This window comes from Hypanus sabinus, chromosome 3 (genome assembly GCF_030144855.1).
Source record: "Hypanus sabinus isolate sHypSab1 chromosome 3, sHypSab1.hap1, whole genome shotgun sequence".
Taxonomy (NCBI): Eukaryota; Metazoa; Chordata; class Chondrichthyes; order Myliobatiformes; family Dasyatidae; genus Hypanus; species Hypanus sabinus.
This window is the reverse complement of record NC_082708.1, coordinates 40,666,423-40,680,388: the sequence shown is the minus strand read 5'-3', so window position 1 is coordinate 40,680,388 and position 13,966 is coordinate 40,666,423. Positions and strand designations below refer to the sequence as shown.

General features: G+C 39.8%; 1 protein-coding gene across 1 annotated transcript in view; it reads left to right on the top strand.

The window, feature by feature from the left end:
- Positions 1 to 13,966, top strand: part of pan3 (poly(A) specific ribonuclease subunit PAN3) — a 111,486-nt gene that overhangs the window by 75,440 nt on the left and 22,080 nt on the right. Inside the window, exons 8-10 of the mRNA XM_059964139.1 lie at positions 3,024 to 3,081; positions 12,304 to 12,462; positions 13,658 to 13,774. Coding sequence (XP_059820122.1) covers positions 3,024 to 3,081; positions 12,304 to 12,462; positions 13,658 to 13,774 — 334 coding nt within the window. The remainder of the gene's footprint in view (positions 1 to 3,023; positions 3,082 to 12,303; positions 12,463 to 13,657; positions 13,775 to 13,966) is intronic.

The following is a 13,966-nucleotide window of genomic DNA, read 5'->3' as shown; positions in this document are numbered from 1 at the left end:
ATAGGAGGAAAAATTAGAGTGTGGATGAAGTCTTGGAATTACATTTGAATTGGGAAAATTAAATGCTTTAAATGCATTTGAGTTCTGTTTTGTTCCAAACACTGAGCAATCTTGGGAAAATATTTTAGGAGATCATATTGGTTAATCTACAGGGGATGGACACCTTTTATTTAGAAAGGAACTTGGAATTATCCCATTTTAAGACTGTTACTACTTTGGTGCCTTTTTTGTATTTGTTCATCTATTCTTAAAAAGTAGCCTGATTTAATGTCAGCATTTAAACATCTGTCCCTCATTAGAACAAGTTATAAGATGGAAACAAAACAGACTGGTCTCACCTAGTTCAAAGTGTAAAGGCTGTGAACTCCAAAAAGTGCTGCATCTACATTTCCCCCAGTCCCAACAATTATTTCCCTTCTGAGCTCAGCGGAAAAGGTGACAGCATGTCCTGTTGAAAGCTCAGCCACAGGTACTGAGTACATGACAACACTGTTCATGGGGTCCCAGAAACAGTGGCAGGTTGGAAGGATTATCTAGTAGATGTAGATTGAAGGTGTCTTTATAACTTCTCTGTTAGTGCCCAGTCAACTATGCTTATGTGTTGTAGTACCAGGTCAGTGTATCAATTCTGGCAGAAACTTTCCTGCTGTCCAACTCATGGGCTAACTATGTTACGAATCAGGTCATGCTGCAACATGATTATGCATTCCAGTTCCACCAGTTTTAAGCACGTGGTATTGAGAGTTTGAGGGTAAAAAGTGCTTTAATTTGCGAAGCTAAATTAGAACTTAAGAAAATTCACATACAAGTTGGATTCAATATCATACATTATAGCCCTGCATATTTGCAGGACCTCCCATGACCATAAAACAAAAATCATGAAGCCGGGATCACATCACCTATCTCTTTTTAAAATCTCTTTGAAAAGCGATTGTAATGGTAAAGAGCTGGGTGGTGGGGGAGGAGGGGGTGGCAGTGGAAGAAGCATCATCTACCTCACACAACTTTTGGGATAAATGGAGCATGACTTAACTATATTTTCTTCTTGGGTATTACTAAAGTTTTCAGCCATCTCATCCAAAAATGCTTCACACCAACTTTGGTTAGAAAGTTGCCACGGCAGGTTAAGTTCATAACTTTTACATAAGTTAGATGGAAGATAGTCTTGAGAAAATACAGGGGCTACCCAGGTTCCCTGCATCCAATGTATCATTTCCCCTCCCCACCCAAATTCTGCCATCTCCAACAGAATCCCACCATTAGTCACATCATCTCCTCCCCTCGTTTCTCCATTTTAACAAGGATCACTCTTTCCACAACTCCCTGGTCTATGCATCCCTCCCCAATGATCCCCCTCCAGACACTCATCACTGGTACCATGCTAAGGTTACACCACCTGCCTCACCACTATTTAGAGCTTTACACTACCTATCCATGTGAACCTATTGCTGTCATCATTTGCTTCTGGTGCTCCCCAGTGCAGATCCTTTATATTGGTGAGGCCCAGCACAGAATGGGGGATCATTTTGTTGAGTATCTTTGCTGTCTGCTATAGCTTAATGGCCAGCTTTTTAAATTCCATTTCAAATTCCTACACTAACATGTCTGTCCATGGCTTCCTCAACTGCTATGTTAAGGCCAGATGCAGACTGGAGGAGCAGCACCTCATTTTCCATCTTGATAGAATCCAAACTGATGGCATTAACATTGATTTCTCTAATTTATAGTAGCCATTCCTTCTTTTTGTTTCCCCACCCCCTCTACTTTTATTTTCTCTTATCCTTCTGGGCCCTTTCCCTTTTGTCCCTTCTCTTTGCCCTTGCCTGCCCTTTCACCTATATGTCTTTCCCTTTATTTTATGGTCTACTGTCATCTCCTTTCAGATTCCTTCTTTCACAACCTTTTGCCTGTACCACCTATAACATTGTCAGCTTCTTGTATCTTTCGTTTTTTGTCTCCTCACTCCCCCACATTCCTGCCCTTCCCTCACCCAACCCCCACCCAACTCGATTCACCTATTTACCCACCGGCTCATGTTCCTTCCATCCTCCACCTTTTTATTTAGGCTTCTGACCTCTTTCCAGTCCTGCTGGAGAGTCTCAGCCCAAAGCATTGACTGTCATTTCCTTCATAGATGCTGCCTGACCTGCTGAGTTCTTCCAGCTTTTTGCTTGCTATGAAAGACCTATTTTATAGACATCATACTTTTTGCAAATTCTCCTATTAAATTTTAAAATACTTTAAAAATTATCTTAATTTTTTTTTAAAGCGTGTGGCACCAGTCAGCCATTCTTGTCTGGCACGTGGTGTCAGGATTGGTCTCCTTTCAGATTAACCAGGTCATGATATGACTCAGCCCCTTTTTTTACGAGGCTGAGTGGCTAGCTCGATGCTCAACCCATCACAGATGGAAAGTGTGCTCGGGGGTGGCCTGACTTGGATTCGAACTCGGGAGCCTTCGCTCCGGAGTCCGGCGCTGATGCCATTGTGCCACCAGCCAGCGTTAAAATCTTAAAATAAAAAAATAAGGGAATAAAATCAGCAGCTAGTTGTTTCAAAAGGTAATACCTTTTTTTTTAAAAGTAACCTTGTTGGACTAATCAAACATTGTTGTCGTTAAAAATGCAAGCTGCTGGTCCACAGCAGGAGGCCATTTAAAGGATTTGCTTTGGAAACACTCTATCGAGCATGTAGCATCCATTGATGTTCTTCAGACATCAAAATCAACCATGGGAGTAGGACATTTGATTTTGTACAATTACAATTTACCAAGAAAAGTGATAGATAAATATTGATATTGGTTGGCCCTCATTGAAATTGTTCATTTCTGACTAAGGGGGGAAAATCAATTTACGGGTATTTTCGGGAGTGGCGCCATCGTATAGCTCAGGGACTGCCTGTACAAATTCTGTTGCATCATAAAGTAAGCTGTTGCCATCATTAACAATTCTTATTTTATCTAGAATGGCTAAAATTATAACGGATGAAACCAGTCTATCTAATTTATTAATGTCTTTTTGTAGGAATTGATCCACAAGCATTTAATAACTATGGCACAAGTTGACCAAACAGAAAATCCAGGTAAGATTGGTCTTACACATTTGAAACAGGTTTTGCAGAATTCTACAAGGGACACTAGAGTGTATCATATATTTTAAAGATATGTCCATCTCCATTCTGTACACCTAAAACCATTTTCTAAAAATATATTGCAAATAAATTTAAGGTTATATGCTTCTTTTTCAAGGTCAGACTCACACAGTCATTGCTTGCAGTCAGCATGATTTTGAAGTTGTTTTCTTTTATAAAGTTGATCTTGCTGCTTAAGATGGTCCTGAAGCTGAGCAGCATGGCCCCAGGTGGCACCTGGCCTTTTAACAACATGAGACAGATGGTGCAAAGCAGCCTATCTGTCAAGCTCCTCATTGTTTTGTAATGCTTCTGAATTTCAGAAACATTGCTAGCTTTTTAAAAAAATGTATTAAATAATCAAACATAACAAATCAAGAACATCTTTGATCGATGTAACTTAACTTATTCTTAACCAAATTTCCATAGCCCTGTGGTCACTATTCAGTTGAATAAACTCTTGGAATTTGTGCCATCTCTAAAAATGTCTTAAGAGCAGATTTCTGGTGTGTATTTATTAGGTGATCCCAGCAAGCTCCCTTTCTATTGTTGGACTGCATTTAGATCTGCAAAATCACAAGCAGGGTTTTGCAGAATATGTTCCAATGGGGTTTTGCCAGCAAAATCCAACCCTTATTTCCTCCAGCTAGTGAAAATAAATATCATTTGACAAAAAAACCGAAGTATTGTAACTTAAATTTATAATCACGATCAGATTTATTGTTACTGACATAAGTTGTGAAATTTGTTGTTTTGTGGCAGCTGTACAGTGCAGGCATAACAGATTAATAATATAATATACTTCCATACCTCACTGGTGCATCAGGCGGCAACCCCGCCATTTCTCTGGCGATTGCTGCTGCAGTGCTCAACTCAGCATGGATGAAAAGCATGCAAAGAGCCGGCTGGATTCGAACCTGGGACCATCGTTTGCCTGAAAGTCTGGTGCGGATGCCACTACACCATTGGCTGGCTATAACAGATTACTATGTTAATTTCTATCAGTATAACTATAATCGTGAATTGCAGCAGGATATTTTGAACTATCAACAAGTAAACAATGTTTTCCAGTACAGTCAGCCCTCCTTATCCACGGATTCCGCATGCGCGAATTCAACCAACTGCGAGTCGCGAAAACCCGAAAGTGCTCTTCCAGCACTTGTTCGAGCATGTACAGACTTTTTTGTCATTCTTCCCTAAACAATGCAGTATAACAACTATTTTACATAGCATTTACATTGTATTAGGTATTATAAGTAATCTAGAGATGATTTAAAGTATACAGGAGGATGTGCGTGGATTATCGTGGATAGGGATTTAAAAAATTCTGAAGTTCTCTTACTAAGTAAGTCGGAACAGGTACATCTGGTATTATTTAGCGTCAGTCAAATGTTTGTCTTAGTATATAGTGTATATTTTACCGTTCTGTGCATGTGAAACACTAAAGAGCGTATGTTTCAGTGCTGGGCCCAGGAACGGAAGTTCCCGAGTTTGATCCAATGACAGACCGCTCCCAAGTGCGCTCTCCACCATGCCGGGTTGATGTGGAGGATCAAAAACCCAAAACCCAATAATTAAAACCACTGCATTGCTTAGTAATAATTGTAGCTTTCATCAGGGCAGAGCCTTTATCCTTTAAAACTGTTCCGATCGTTGACCGACGTAACCTAACGCTTTTTCAGTGACCGATGGTGTTTCTCCTCTTTCCAGTCACTTTATTATTTCCACTTTATTTTCAATCGTGATTGTGATTATTTTTGTGAACAGAAGCACTGCGGATTCAGAGATCTGCCGTTGGGTCCTAATGTCCACCGCACTGAGACAGGTTAAACAAGGCCTGGGGTTCCGCTGGGTCCTAAGGTCCGCCATATTGAGACAGTTTGAATAAGGGACTTTATCATCCACGGATTTTGGTATCCGTGAGGGGTCCCAGAACCAATCCCTCGCAGATAACGAGGGCTGACTGTACTCATTTTAGAATCACTAATCTAAATTATGGCCAGTAAATATCTAATAGTGGTGCCACAGGACTAAGTGCTGATGTACTGTGATTCAAGGTTGCAGTTTCCTATGTATATTTTGCCTCAGTATTGGTATTGAAACTGAAATATCATTGCACAATAATTAGGAAACAGTTCTCACATTAGCTGTAACATTACTCCAATTCAACAAAAAATGGACACGTATTCTTTATCTCCATCATAAGTAGATGATTTAGCAGGATCCGTAACTTCATTGGGCCCTTTGATTTGTGTGTAGTGACACATAACAGCAACGAGTTATTTCCTTGTTAGTTTATAAGCAATGTAAATAATGCATGCATAAAATAATTTCTGTCATAAGGTTTTTTGGTTAAACTGCACTATTTGGTTTAAACGGGATTATAATATTTATTGACTTTTCATTGACCTTAATAAAACCTATATTGCCTTCAATGTAGGTAAACATCCCAAAATCTGTCCCAGTGGCATAATCAAAAATATTAGGTCGTGTTATTAAAAGTGGTAATTGTGCAGAAATTGGTTTTTAAGGGAGATTTTAGCAGTGATCAAGAAGTGTAGTTTTTGGAAATTAAGTCTGATGGCCGTGACTAAAGGCAAGGCAATCATTAGCAGAGTAAAGGATCTGGGTCATCCATTTAAAGCAGTAGTTGTAGAAAAAGGGAGACTATTTTCTAGCAATTTTAAGAATTTAATTTTGAATGGTAGGTGTGTTGTATGCTCAAGGACAGGTAGAAAAGATGAGCATTTTAGATGAAGTTTGCAGTAACTTAATGATGGGTGGCCATGAAGGGCATGGTTAAAAGGCAAAAGTTGCACATTTGTAAATAATTATATCAGCAGATGATTGAGGTGTCATGGAACAGCATATGCGACCTTTCTGATAGAAAGGGTATAGAGTCTGGTATTCAGTCTGGAATGTGATAGGACACCAAGATTTTAGGTTGTTTCAAGTTAACATTTCACATGAATGGTCTTCATTGACCTGTGATGTGGACTTTTCCTTGCAATTGCAGCCATCTCTCCTGAGTATGTTGTGCATGTTTATGTTTTTAATATTAAGACTGTTAGTATCTGGTCTGTTGTTTGTGCAGTCCAGTGCAGCTTAGGAAGGCAGTTGGAGAGTTGGATGGAATCAGTAGTGAAGATAAAGTATTTATTATAGTGACTAAGGTAATGACTTCATCTTCCCCAGTGTTCATCAAATGAATGTTGGGGCTTGTCCAACACTGCTCCTTTGTCCATAAGGATTTGAAGAGTGGTGGAAGGAATTTGCAATTTTTCCTTAATTTATCAATAATAGGAAGTTTATTAGGGAGTTGAATAGTGAATGTGACCATAAGATGTAGAATTAGGCCATTTTGGCCATTTCATCATGATTGATTCATTTTTCCTCTCAGCCCCAAACTCCTGCCTCTCCCCCCCCCCCTCCCAACCCCATATCCCTTCATTACCTGACCAACCAAGAATCTGTCACTCTCTGCCTTAAATATACATAAAGATTTGGCCTCCACAGGTGCCTGTGGCAACAAATTCCACAGATTCACCACTCTTTGGTGAAAGAAATTTTTCCTCATTTCCATTATAAAAGGATGCCTCTCTATTCTGAGGTTGCGTCCTCTGGTCTTAAACTCTCCAACCATTGGAAATACCCTCTCCACATCCACTCTATTAAGGCCTTTCACCATTCTGTAGGTTTCAATGAGGTCAACCGTCTTTCTTCTAAATTCCAGTGATAAATTCCAGCCAATAAATACTCTTCATGTGACAAGCTGTTTAATCCTAGAATCATTTTTATGAACCTCCTTTGAACCCTCTCCAGTTTCAGCACATCCTTTCTAAGATAAAGGAGCCAAAACTGCTCACAATAGTCCAAGTAGGGCCTCACCAGTGCTTTATAAAGTCTCAAAATTACATCCTTTCTGTTATATTTTAGTCCTCTTGAAATGAATGCTGACATCACATTTGCCTTCCTCACCACAGACTCCACCTGCAAATTAACCTTTATGGAACCCTGCACAAGGACACCGAAGTCCCCTAGTACCTCAGATTTTTAAAAATTTTCTCTCCATTTGGAAAAATTCAACCCTTTCATTTCTTGTACCAAGTGCATGACCATACACTTCCCAACACTTCCACCTGCTGTTTCTTTGCCCGTTCTCTTAACTTGTCTAAGTCCTCTCTACTTCCTCAAAACTACCTGCTGCTCTACCTGTCTGCAAACTTTGCAGCAAAGCCATCAATCCCATCATCTAAATCATTGACACATAACGAAAAAGGAATCTGTCTTAACACAGATGCCATATGGAACACCAGTCGTCATTAGCAGCCAACCAGAAAAGGTTCCCTTTATCCTCCATTCTTTGTCTTCAGCCAATCAGCCACCGCTTTATCCATGCTAGAATTGCTCCTGTAATACCATGGGCTCATAGCTTGTTAAGCAGCCTCATGTGCGGCATCTTGTCAAAGGCCTTCTGAAAATCCAAGAAACATCAACTGATTCTCCTTTGTCTGCCATGTTTGTTATTTCTTTAAAGAGTTCCAAAAGATATTTTACCTGACTAATTGGTTTGAGGAAGCCATGCTGACTATGGCCTATTTTATCATGTGCCTTCAAGTACCCCAAAACAACATCCTTAAAAATCGACTCCAACATCTTCCCTACCACTGATTAGATTAACTGTCCTCTAATTTCCTTTCTTCTGTCTTTTTCCCTTTTTGAAGAGTGGAGTGACATTTGCAATTTTACAGTCTTCCAGAACCACTCCAGAATCTAGTGTTTTGTTACTAATGACTCCATGATCTCTTCAGTCACCTCTTTCAGAACTTTGGGATGTGCTCCATCTGGTCCAGATGACCTATCTACCTTCAGACCTTCAGTTTCCTACGAAACTTCTCTCTAGTAATGGTAACTACATACTTCGTGAACCCCTGACACCTGGAACTTCCACCATACTGCTAGTGTCTAAAGGCAACTAAAACAAAGTCATTCTGTTGGTATTTAAAAGCTTCCCAATCCCCTAACTTCCCATTAATTTCGTAAGAATTGAAGTTGGGTGGGGATTCCAAGTGGGGGTATTTCTAGAAAGCCATCTCATAGGCATTCCAGAAATTATAACACTTGGAATACTGCACCAACCTGATTTTCCCAATCCATCTGCATATTGAAATCCCCCATGACTATTGTAACATTGACCTTTTTGGCATGAATTTTCTATCTCCTGTTGTAACTTGTAGACCGCATCCTTACTACTGTTTGGGGATCTGTATATAACACCCATCAGGGTCTGTTTTACACATGCAGTTCCTTAGCTTTATCCACAATGATTCAACACTTTCCGACCTTATGTCATCTCTTTCTGATGCCTACAACATCATACTTGCCAAGTTGAAGCTGTGCTGCAAGTTCATCAACCTTATTCTGTATACTGTGCACATTCAAATATACCACCTTTAGTCAGGTATTCACCTTTTTCAATTTTGTCAGCCTTTTATGTTGCAAATTGTCCTATTGACTGCAATTTTGCCCTATCATCAGCCTCTCCTTCTCTGTTCCTCTGACTAAGGAATCTCCTATCAACACTGCAGTCCTCTTCACTTCTCTGCTCTTCTGAGCCACAGCACCAGACTCGGTGCCAGAGAACTGGTTACCATGGCTCTCCCCTGGTAAGTCGTCCCCTCAATAGCATCTAAAGTTATATACTTATTATTGAGGTGACTGGCCACAGGCGTACTCCGCACTAGCTGGGCATTTCCCTTATTTCTCCTGACAGCCACCCAGTTACCTGTCTCCTGCAACTTAGGGGTAACTACCTCCCTGTAGCTCCTGTCGATTATCACCTCCTCATTCTCTCGTATGAGTCAAAGATCATCAAGCTGCAGCTCCAGTTTCTTAATACATTTGTTCAGGAGCTGCAGGTCTGTACACGTGCTGCAGATGTTTATCTGGGAGACTGAGGTCTTCCAGATTCCTCACTTCCCACACGCAGTACAAAACACTGCCCTGAAGCCTTTCTCACTTCATTATGCACTTGTAGATGAGAAACAAACAAATATGAACACAGGGTAATTTACAAGATAAACTACATCACCCAATCTTGATCTCGTCAAAGTCCGATGAGCCAAAGCCACTCTAAAGACTGGCACACTCCAAAAGAATGGTGGCTCCACTTGCACTTGAACTAATCTTTTGGGCCCTTTCTAATAAATCACTCTTGCCAATTGGTTTCTCCTCAAATCCAAAAAACTGCCGTGAAACTCTGCCTTCAAAATTTTGGTTACCCTGCTGATTTAAAATAGCTCTTTGCTTGCATCCCTGGTGAGGATTGTCCAACTCAACAGAGGTAACTGGCATGAAGAAAATTTTTTGCTGGGTATTATTAGGCTGCAATTAGATGGTAAGGGTTGACATTCTACTGAATGGACAACTGAGTTGAGGTGTAGGCAAGAATTAATACAGCTTATTTTAGGTTGCAATAAAATGAGGCAGAAGGCAATAATGTGGAAGAAAATATTATTGATGTTTATGTTACAGGAGCTGTTACAGAACATTGAATTCTTTTTCATACATTCAGAAACTTTGAGAGAATGTAAGTCTTTGACACTAGTTGGAAAGAGAAATAGTCCTATGGCAGTTTTATAAGTAATGGGGACCAATGAGAAAAGGAAACTTTTAACACTATTAACTATCTAAGATAAATGCATTTTGAGAGATTTTTTTTTAAAAATGGCTTTAAAAGGCAATTGACTTGAAATATTTAGTGTAGGATAGAGTTGTAAGTAATTCAGTCACATAAACTGTGGATTCTGGTTAATTGGGGCACATTGGGAGCTGTATATTATAGCCCATTTATATAGCTGCTCCAATCAGCCAAAGTATCATGAAATAGTTGGAATGTATTAAAAAAAAAGACAAATTATCATTTAACTTGAGAAGCAAATTATGTATTTAAATTAAATACAGAACAAATTGGAGCACAACTAATACGACAATAGTATAAAGATGTTGTTAGTGCCTAACAGTTACCAAAGGAGGAGTGTATGCTGCTGTGTTTCTTTAATATTGACTGTAAATGAACAAAATCAGCACAGACACCTAGTGTAGATAAAGGACAGCCTTCATTTTGAATCAATGACTGTCGGCCCAAATAGATGGTTTCAGGATTGAATAGCTTGTCATATGAAGACTCTTTGATGGCTCTGGGCCTGTATTCACTAGAATTCAGAAGAATGAGGGGTGACCTCATTGAAACCTATCGAATAAGTGTGAAATGGTTCATTTTGGTAAGTCAAATATGATGGCAGCATATAGTATTAATGGTAAGACTCTTGGCAGCGTGGAGGATCAGAGGGATCTTGGGGTTCGAGTCCATAGGGCACTCAAAGCAGCTGCGCAGGTTGACTTTGTGGTTAAGAAGGTGTATGGTGTATTAGCCTTCATCAATCGTGGAATTGAATTCGGGAGCCGAGAGTAATATTGCAGCTATATAGGACTCTGGTCAGACCCCACTTGGAGTACTGTGCTCAGTTCTGGTCGCCTCACTACAGGAAGGATGTGAAAGCCATAGAAAGGGTGCAGAGGAGATTTACAAGGATGTTGCCTGGATTGGGGAGCATGCCTTATGAGAATAGGTTGAGTAAACTCAGTCTTTTCTCCTTGGAGTGATGGAGGGTGAGAGGTGACCTGATAGAGGTGTATAAGATGATGAGAGGCATTAATCGTGTGGATAGTCAGAGGCTTTCTCCCAGGGCTGAAATGGTTGCCACAAGAGGGCACAGGTTTAAGGTGCTGGGGAGAAGGTACAGAGGAGACGTCAGGGATAAGTTTTTTACTCAGTGAGTGGTGAGTGCGTGGAATGGTCTGCAGGCAACAGTGGTGCAGGCAGATACGGTAGGGTCTTTTAAGAGACTTTTAGATAGGTTCATGGAGTTTAGAAAAATAGAGGGCTATAGGTATGCCTAGTAATGTCTAAGGTAGGGACATGTTCGGCACAACTTTGTGGGCCGAATGGCCTGTATTGCGCTGTAGGTTTTCTATATTTCTATGAATGGCGAAAGGCCTTGATAGAGTAGATATGATGTTTCCTATAGTGGAAGAGTAGACATAGCCTCAGAATAGAGGGGTGTCCTTTTAGAATGGAGATGAGGAATTTCTTCAGCCAGAGTGGTGAGTCTGTGGAACTCTTTGCCACGGGCAGCTGTGGAGGCCAAGTCTTTGTGTATCTAAGGCAGAGGTTGATAGATTCTTGATCAGTCATGGCATGAAGGCAGGAAATTGGGCTGAGATGAAAATTGGATCAGCCATGATGAATTGACAGAGCACACTTGATTGCCAAATAGTCAGATTCTGCTTCTATATCCTGTGGTCTTGTGGTTTAGAACATAACACCAGACCACGACACTGAGGCTATTTAAAAACTGTTCACTCTAAGCATGGTGTTGTGTCCCAATTAAGTGGCAGTGTCCCAAATAAACGGAATCCTGGCTATTTTCTTGATTCGTTTTTGTACCTTAAGAGTTGTCTTAAATAAGCAGCTGTCCCACTTAACCGATGTCTCAATTAATTAGAATGTATTGTAATTGAAAATTTGCATTTTACTGACATTACTGACCTTAAAATTGGTTAGTTTTTCACAGCTTGAAAATTTGACTATCAAATGTATTTTCTACTTGGCTGCATAGTTTCAAATGCTGAGCTCAAATTTCCTTTTAATAAGCTTTTTTAAGCATCTGAAATATTGAAAGCTCTATTTATATATTTAAGGAAGAATCGGTATTTAGAATGCTGTTCAGAAGTGGGAACTGCGATTATTTCTTTTGTCCTCCTGATCTGAACCAGCGTTTTGTCCTCTCTGCTCAGTGATCTCTATTCCATACGTATCATTGCTATCTGACTGCGCTTAGTTAATTAAGACACTCAGAATCTGTTCTGAGGTCTTCCTTGTTCTGAACCTTCCCCAAGATGCAGATAGCCACTGTCTCAGGCTTTAGAGGAGAAGCTTAATTCTAGGTTGCAGTGATGTAGAGCATTTTGAAATGAGTTTGGTAAGTATGTGAATAATGTACCATTGTAGTTACTAACTGGCAAATGGAAAACATAATTATTGCTTTTGTATATTTAGCGTGGACCTGTTTGACTTCTGGTTATTAGAATAATCCATGAATTTTTCTTTAGGGTTTCCAACTGAAGTGGACAGTTACCACAGTCTTTTTCCTTTGGAGCCCCCACCAGCTAACCGGTTACAAAAAACAAGTAATTTTGGTTTCATTACGTCATGTTATAAAGCTATCAGTAGCAAAGACGATCTCCCATACTGCCTACGCAGGATACATGGTAAGAAAATTTATACTATAATCGTGGCATACTAGCTATTGGTCAGTATTGCATTAAAATTGTACTACAGAAGAATCTTCCCAATTGTATTTTTGTTTGAAGTCCGAAGTGCAGCTGCTGCAGTGTTAACCATTATACAAAATGGTCAAAGTAATTCCATTCTTGGTGTATATGTGTAATTTTGTCCCTGTTGTTTTGATCATAATCATCTCAAAAGCATTACAGTTCTAGTCACACAGAGCAGGTTCAGACTGTTTAAATTTGACTTGGAACCTTAAAGTCAAATCTTATGAAGTCAGCGCCATCAAACAGCGCGACCAAAGGTGACATCCTTCGGACAACTCATAAAACTGCTTCTTTTACTTATTGTACTACTACTTTCAAATAAGATTCTGCTATTATTTGAACCTGTGATTTACATTTTCATGGTGTGTTTTCGGGCCAATTGAATGATCTGGAGCTTTGCTGTCTCTGGGGTTTTGAGTGAAGCTTGTGCCCTGGAGGCCAAGAAGCCTGGAGACAGACACAAGCCCATGATGAAATCCATTTCTTGCTGATGTTGCTGATTAAAGCTTTGTGGAAGACTGAAATTGATGAGAGCAGAAGGCGAGCAGCTTTGCTTGTGTTTGACTCGTCTCTTTCTGCCTCGCGCTCGCTGTTGTTGGAAGAAGGTGTCTGAATGTGACCGATCTCTCTCACTCTCCCTTGATGATGCCGGAGTCTTGGATCTTGGGCGAGGTTTAATCACCATGGTTCGTGAATTGGACTCTGTTATGTTATGATGTGTTTCTGGTTACTACTTTATTACTATTTTGTGTGATTCTGATCGGGGCTGACTGGCTCAGCAGCTGCAGTCAACCAATGACGCAGTGCTAAATTGAACTGAACTAAACTGAACATTCCCAGACTGTTTCAATGACTTTGTGGTTTGATGTTTATATTCCGTGCTTTTTGTCTTTTTTTTTGCCGTTTGTGCAATTTGTTCTTATTTTTTGCATGTTGGTGATTTTTTTCTTTGGGTTACACAGTTTTCGTTGTTTCGTGGCAGTCTGTGGGAAGACTAATCTCAGGGTTGTACACTGCGTATGTACTTTGATAATAAATATTTTTTTTTGAACCTTTGAATGAAAATAGTGGGCAAGGTCCTAACGTTAAAAGGGAATGGTTTTAATTTGGTGCTTTGATTAATTTTCAGGCTTTCGTCTTATTAACACGAAGTGTATGGTCTTAGTAGACATGTGGAAGAAGATACAGCATTCAAACACGGTAACACTTAGAGAGGTATTCACTACCAAAGCATTTGGAGAACACTGTGAGTAATTAAGAATGTTTCAATCTATCTAGTATGAATTTTCTCAATTTTTAAAATCCGATTTGAAAGAACTAACATGCGTTATTTTTTCTCCTAAGTCACATTCTCAAAATAACTAAATTAACATGTCTGTTTTTAGTAAGCTTTCATATCTACCATTGACAATGTGGTGATAACTTACAACAGAACCTC